Source organism: Pinus tabuliformis, chromosome 7 (assembly GCF_031772625.1).
Source record: "Pinus tabuliformis cultivar Carrire ecotype Pingquan chromosome 7, CPIR1, whole genome shotgun sequence".
Lineage (NCBI taxonomy): Eukaryota > Viridiplantae > Streptophyta > Pinopsida > Pinales > Pinaceae > Pinus > Pinus tabuliformis.
This window is the reverse complement of record NC_142293.1, coordinates 363,051,804-363,059,813: the sequence shown is the minus strand read 5'-3', so window position 1 is coordinate 363,059,813 and position 8,010 is coordinate 363,051,804. Positions and strand designations below refer to the sequence as shown.

At 35.7% G+C, this 8,010-nt stretch overlaps 1 protein-coding gene across 1 annotated transcript; it reads right to left on the bottom strand.

Annotated features, from left to right (window-relative positions):
* Nucleotides 1-513: 513 nt before the first annotated feature.
* LOC149247464 (uncharacterized) lies at nt 514-1,687 on the bottom strand. Its single transcript, XM_089458238.1, has 2 exons — nt 1,315-1,687; nt 514-1,193 (listed from the first exon to the last, which is right to left on the bottom strand). Exons 1-2 carry the CDS (start codon nt 1,576-1,578, stop codon nt 960-962), a joined length of 498 nt encoding a protein of 165 aa, XP_089314364.1. The 5' UTR covers nt 1,579-1,687; the 3' UTR covers nt 514-959.
* Between the last annotated feature and the right edge of the window lie 6,323 nt (nt 1,688-8,010).

Here is an 8,010-nt window from a genome sequence, read left to right as displayed (position 1 = left end):
AGCATCCCTTCAGCTTTATTCTGTCTTTTTCCCTTGTTCTAAAATAGAAAAGCTTCCTTATGATCCACATCCATTCCTTTATGCCTAAAAGCTCTCCTTAATTCCTATTTCCTCATTTATTTATTTGAGAATATCTAAGTAACTTGGAATTTAGGAAACTAATGTATGACCCCTATGTCTATTATTTACAATAATTTCCCTTTGGGCTAGATGCTCCCGCATCAATTATAGAATAAATGAGTGTACTATTTAGAGAAAATTATTCAATATAATTTTCAAAAGAATATTATATTTTTAATTTAAAATATTATAGAATAAATGAGTGTACTATTTAGAGAAAATTATTCAATATAATTTTCAAAAGAATATTATATTTTTAATTTAAAATATTATAGAATAAATGAGTGAAATATTTAGAGAAAATTATTCAATAAGTGCAACGTAAAACATAAAAACAGGGATAATTTTTAGTTAAAAAATTATCTATGCAAATCACTAAGTGCAACGTAAAACGTAAAAACATGAATCCGTCGTTTACTTGCAAAAAGATAAATATATTTAAAAAAAAACAAAACATCGATCTAGGAGTTTACTTAGACTGCGGCTTCTCGTTGCGACTAACAATGTCGTGAGGAACATTGCTGAAAGTTTGGTGACATAAACTGTTTGTTATCTATATTCATAACTACAACCGATAAATCGGAAACTCGCTCAGGTAAAAGATGGTACCCGAAACCCCATTTATTATAAAACCGCAAATTCTGACCTCCCCAAATTATATAAGCATGGCAATGCGGATCCATCGGATTACACTAGTATCTTTGATCCCCTCTTGTAACACAAACACATTACTAATCAACACGCACATACCATTATTCTCATCCATGCATGCTCCTAAGCAACGCCCTGAACGAGTAAACACAGATTCACATATTATATGGGCAGGGGGTCTTCTCCTCTTACTGTTCCCCATCATTCTTGTTATGGTGTCCCGACAGCTTCTCTTTTATTTTATCAAGCATACCCGTCTTCTTTTCCTCTTCCCCCCCATGCTGGCCCGGGTACTGCTTTCCTTGCTGACCGGAATACTGCTTTCCGTCCCCGGGGAGCTTTTCCTTGGTCTTCTCCTTCGACCCTTTCTTCTTCCTTCCGCCTTCTTTCTTCTTTCCGCCTTCCTCCTCTTCATCGCTCGACTGCAATTATACATATACATATATATTCATTTTTCAGTTCACAGGAAGAAAATGAAGTGTAAAGAAACGAAGCGATGAGTGAGGAATAAAAGAAAAGAATTAGGAAAAAAGAGAGACTTACAGAGCTGGAGCTGGAACTGTGCGTGCGGTGAAGCTTTCCCGTGTGTTTCTGTTGCTCAGCTTCCTCAGGGGTAAACTGCCCCTCGTAACCGTAACCTTGGCCGTGTTCGGCTCCATACGGAGGAGGAGCTGGATAATAAGAGGCAGCCTCAGTCTGAGCAGGAGTCTGCACAATGTGATCAGATTGCTTTCCCTCGTCTTCCTTCTTTTTGCCAAATAGACCGAACATACCGCGGTCCTGGTGCTCTGGTGCTTCTTCCGCCATCTAGTAAATAACTTGGTAAAAATTTACTAAGACGAGTAAATAACTTGGTAAAAATTGCAGACGATATAACAAACAACAAATGGAGAGAACGCAGCGGATGGAAATAAGGGAGGATAATGTGGTATTTATAGTTTTGGTGTGGCGGTGTGGAGGTCTCTTCGCTTCTTTTGGATTTCTCCTAGGCGCCGTACACGCGGCTTGCCCACAATGGTCAGATGGAACCGACATCGGGTTACCACAATGTCGGTGCCAAAATATCATAAAGAGGGTGGGGCCCATGGAAGTTGGATATTTTTATTTTGAAAGGGATCGTTTCGTACGGTATCATCGTCTCTGTTTCGCTTTTTGCCAAACGGACCTTACCCTGACATCCCGTTAGTTACGGCAATGTCGGTGGCAAAATATCATAAGGAGGGTAGGGCCCGCGTAAAGGATCGTCACGGTATCATCATCTGAGTTTCGCTTTTTGCCAACGGACGTTAAAATTAATTTATATTTTTTAAATTTTTACAATGTTATGAATATCATCCTATCTAATATTATTGATTATATTTTATAACTATAAAAACTTTATGGCTAAATTTTTCATATATATAAAAGTATATTAAAAACGGTAAGCATAGTTAACTTATAAAATTGTTTTAATATTAATTATATAATGATATATTGATAATCTAATATTATTATAAATAATAATAATTTAATTTCTCTGCATAGTTTGACTTGTGCAAGTAAAAGACAGAGTTGACATGTGCAAGTAAAAGATAGAGGGAGGGGAGGGCATCACTTCATTTGGGGTTTGCATGGGAGACAATGGCAACATGCCCATAGTAGAAGTTGATGCATTATTGGTGAAATCCCAATTATTTTGTTATTTAAATGGATTCAAAACCTTGAGAAAACCCTAGGAAACTCAAATTATACAGCCTCAAGAATTTAAATCTATAATTCCAACAATTTCCAGCTAGATTTCTCACTTTACAAGTAATGGTGGAATCACACTATTTTGTTTAAGTTGCACTTTTGTATTTACAAATGAATTCTTGGCTCTTAAAAAACCCAAAATACTTAGATTATACAATCTTGATAACATAAATTTGTAATTCGAACATTTTTTCACCAATTTTGTAGCAATCCAAGAGCATTAGTCCTGAAAGCAATTTATTCCCAAAACCCAATGAGCTGTGAATCTTGATGATGTTACATCCACAACTCTTGACTAAGACATTTTGTTGGCAACATCACATGTGTGAGTTGCTGCAATACTTACCCAAAGAATTTTCACAAGGTTGAAGTTTTGTTCCCAAAAATCCAATGAGGTGTGAAATTTAATGATGTTGCATCTATAACTATTGATTAAGACATTTTGTCATCAACGACACATCAGTGAGTTTCCGCAACAATGGCATCAGAATATACAATTGTTTGCATTGTTCCAACAATCATCATTAGAATCTGGCTATAAAATTGTTGGTGAAATCACATCCTTTTTGTCACTTAAATTGTATTTTTCAATATATATAAATAGATTCTAAACCTTTATAAAACTCGAGGAAACTTAAATTATACAGTTTCAAGAAATTAAATTTGTAACTCCAACAATTTATGGTAGATTGGCTTTACATTTGATGGTGAAATCACAATATTTTGTTATTTAAATTACACATTTGAATTTACAAATGAACTCTTGGCTCTTAAAAAACCCTAGAACACTCATTATACCATCTCACTAACTTAAATTTGCAATTCGAACAAATTTTCACCAAATTTTTAGCATACCAAAAGCACTAGCCCTGAAAGCAATTTATTCCCAAAATCCAATGAAGTGTGAATCTTGATGATGTTGCATCTGCAACTATTGACTAGGACATTTTGCCACCAATAAATCATCAACAAGTTGTTGCAACAATGGCATCACATTATATAATTATTTACATTGTTTCAACAATCATAATTATAATCTAGCTATAGAATTGTTAGTGAAATCCATTTTTTTTTGTTACTTAAATTGCATTTTTGAATATATATAAATGGACTCAAAATCTTGAAAAAACCTTGGGGCACTCAAATTATACACTCACAAGAACTAAAATCTATAATTCCAACAATTTCTGGCTTTATAATTGATAGTGAAGTCACAATATTTTGTTATTTAAATTACACTTTTGAATTTAAAAATGAATTTATGGCTCTTAACAAACCATAGAACACTAAGATTATACCATCTCACTAACATAAAGTTGCAATTCGAACAATATTTTACCAAATTTTTAGCAATCCAAAAGCACTAGCCATGAAAGCAACTTATTCCCAAAACCCAATGAGGTGTGAATCTTGATGATGTTGCATATAAAACTATTAACAAAGATATTTTGTTAACAACAACACAACAGAGAGTTGCCACGACTGTCACCCAATGAGTAGTGAAGAAGAATCACAAAGCCATATAACCATATGCACAACAAATTAACACACAAAAATTAAACTGGCAGAAAAGACGGAGAGCCATCATGTGGCCTCTCATGCGCATGTAATTCACATTATTCAAAAAATTTAATAATACATTTAAATACATGAGTAAATGGTCTTAAGATAGTGTGTCTATCTTAGACTCACTTGGTTGAGACAATTTCTCAACTTACACACTAATTTAGGAGAGCTAGATGGAAAGAATCTTTCATCCAAACTAGACTCCTTAATTTGAGGAATTCTCATGATTTTATTTATTTAATTCAATAATTGGATTTATTATTGATTTTTAAGAGAGTGAGGCTAACATTCCCCCCTCAATGATAAATCCAAAATGAACAAGGAACCATCTTTCAAGTTCTCAAGTTGATCCTCAAAAAACATTTGCCTGAAAAACAGCCAAAGCTAGATGTTGAAGAAACTACAATATGAAGAGACCATGAGTCAGCTGCATGACTGATTCATCTCTGAATGTCGCTTGACAACTCCATCATGTGCTAAGCCACAAAAGGATCCAATTGTCCTTTGCTTGAAAACAACATCCGGTGTCCACTAACACAATTTGATGAACACCCACTGGCGTATTTACTGATGATGATCACCCACTAGCTGATGAAGATGCCCACTCGCTACTTCACTGATGTTGTCGATACTTTCAGTCTGACGACCACTTGTCAATTTCATTGACATTTTCCCCCCTTTGTCAGCTAAAAGGAGAGACAATCTTCTTCAAATTATTTCTGAATTACCCCCCTTCAGGTGTAGGAGTGTTTCACTGGTGTACTCCCCCATTCAACTACATGAGAGTACCATATTCGTTTTATTGTTGGCTGCAATATGTGTGAGTGAATCTGATTGTAAAACTTGGACAATCTTTTCGCTGTGGATGACCATTCCCAGGGATCAACCCATGAATAATTTATCTTCAATCTAGCTGACTGTCGTTGGTTGCAGCATTTCTCTGATGTATGATTTGACTTGCCACAATGGCTACAAGGATGGAGATCAAAACATTGATTTTACAGATGATCAGTTCTTTGACAATGAGAACATTTTGGTTTGTCTGCAACTTGAGTTTGTGTGCATTTCTGTTGGTCTGCAACTTCAATTTTTGTGCATTGATGTCGGTTTGCAAGTTGTTCAGAACTTGCTGAGGTGATTTGTTCAAGTAATCTGGCACTGATGAACTAAATGGGCTTTGAATAATCAGGGATATGTAAGTTTTCGTTATCTTTGACATATCCTAAGCTGCGTTGATTTCAATTACTTTGAATTTCTTCCCATGGCTTGATGATGGGTTTGGAAGAAAGTTGAACTGGAACAACTTCAACACTTGAAGTCGGTTGGATGAATGAAGTTGAATGATCAGTTCTCTCTAGATTGGTCAAAGACTTGGAAGCAACATGCTTCTCTTGCAACTCATTTCTCTACAGTTGTGACTCCAGTTGAAGGAACTCAATTGTTTCATGTGCATGTTGAAGATGCACTTGAATGTCAGCAAGAGTTGCTTTGTTGATTTGTACCATACCTTCATTAGTTGAGAGGATCAAATTGTTAAGAATCTTTAACAACTGAATGCTTGACGCCATGTGAACTTGTTGGAACTCATGCTCGCTTGCTTTTAATACTTGTTTGGTTTTCAAAACTCGCTCACTTAATGTTTGGTTGATTGTTGCATGCTCGCTTGAACTTGTTTTAACAATTGATTTGTTTGAACTCACACTTACTTGCTTTCACACTTGCTTGATGCTTGCTTCAATCAGTTTTAGGCTCACTTGATGTTGTGAGATTTGCACTTTCTTGAACTCACACTCTTGATTGATCACTGACACTTTGTGCTTTCTTGAATGTACTCACAGAATGTGTTGATTTAAAAAAAGAAAGGGTGTCAAACACTGTCAAAAATGCACCCCAGATACAAATGACAAGTTCAATCTTGATGACTCAGTTGAAGACTTACTTTACTTAATGTATTCACCTTAACAAGTCAAATTAGGGTGTCACTTACAACCGAGAATGCACCCGTACAATTCAGTTAAAAAATGTTTATCTACAAGTGATACAAAAAGTATTGATGATGTTGATGTCATCTTGGCTTGAAATTCTTGATTTTGTAGCATCCTTAACTTGATGGCGTGAATTAGTTGTTGTGAAATGTTGTTGCAGAATATTACTTTTATCAAGTCAATTATGTGACACTTTGTGCTTATGAACTTAATTGATTATGGGAGCTTTGATTTCAAGAGCTTGATCGATGACTTGTATATGTAAACTTTCTTATGTGCATGTAGTTGTTTTGTTTAAGCATAATAAAGAGAGTGTTTTACAAACTCGACTCAAATCATGCAAGCACATTCATGACACAGAGTGTACCTATGATCCCCTTATTCAATTTCGGGCGGATCTAGGACACGATCACCACAAAAAGATATGTTTTTATTAACCTTCAAGATACATCATCATGACAATGTCTTCAGTGAGGCGTCTCAAACATAGACTAAGAACTCCTTGGCGTCAAATTGTCTTCAAAAATTGACTCTAAAACAATGATAATGACAAGCTCTAGCGTCAAAGTTAACGTTAATATATGTTTTATCTCTCTTTCACATCAACCCTCACTTTTCTCACTTGTCATTGTGACTTCTCAATTACAATTTAACTTTGACTTTGACTTTGAAATGAATTTAACCTACCTCAAAGTAAAATACTATTTTTGGATTTCTACAATAAGCTGCCCTTAGGAAAAAAATTACTCATCATTCCATATTACCAATCACTCCTTCTAAAGGCACTTATTATTCCATAATCCTATCACTCCAATCTTATTTTACATGCTTCCCATTAAAACAAATAAATGGATTTTTTTTTTTTTTTTTTTTTTTTAAATTAAGCATGTGAAATATAAATTAAATTGTTACCATAAAGAGTTGTCCACCATATGATTTGAACTGTTGACCATCGGGATTTCAGAAAGATCCTTGGTATTGCTCCCCGGCTCTTTAGAGTGTCTTTTGAGGGTGCAGAGCTATCTTTTCAGTTCAACAAGAGTAGAGAGACACTATCTGTTGCTGGAATGGTCAATCCTGGTTCTGAAGGCCAGAGAGCGCTTCATTTGGTTTGATGTGCCCAGTGAGGCTTCTTCCTATCTTGAGGCTGTTGATGATCACTAAATACGGTTGTGCTTGCATGAAAAATTCAATGTTGGATCTCATTTTCTTTTCAAACTCTCCAACTTCGCCTCACTCCTCAGCAGCGCAAAAATCAGAGGCCATTGCAGTCAAGCCTTGAGCTCTCCATATCACTACATCCTTGTCGAGCTCTCTGCGCCACAACAGATCTTTGTTCTGGTGAAAAAGCTCCTTATTCACAAAGTATTTATTCACTACCGTGTTCCGTTGCAACAAAAGAGTGTTGAGTTTCAGCATTTTGTTGACTGGTCCAACAACATGCTAATAAAAATTTTCTGCAGATGCGTTTTCCATATTGTTGTGTTTTGCTAACCAAAAAAATGATTGAGATCTCAGGTGGCTACAAGATTACTTGGGAGTTGATGGGATTAGATCCTCACTCAGCCATTGAAGCTTTTTCATCTATCAGAGGGCACACCATTCATTTTTCTCATGATCTGCAACAGATATTTGCGTTGAAACAAGATGTAGCGTAGTCCGGTTAGTGCGTTTTGGAGAGCGTCATTCAAATCTTAGGCAAGGCTTCGAGGAAAAAAATAGCAACATAAGGCTTTTAGATTCCCATTCCAACTTCGCTTCACAAGGCTGCACTATGCAGTCAACACTACAGAAACAGGCTCCACGTAGTGTTAAAGAGGGAGTCCATACAGGCTGATAGAATTTTTTTATTTTGAGGAAAAACCTGTGAACAGATTTGAAACCAACGTTTCAGACTAACTTAGTGAGTCCATCATCAGGGCAATGAGATTTGTTTTTGAGTCCATCAAAAAACAAA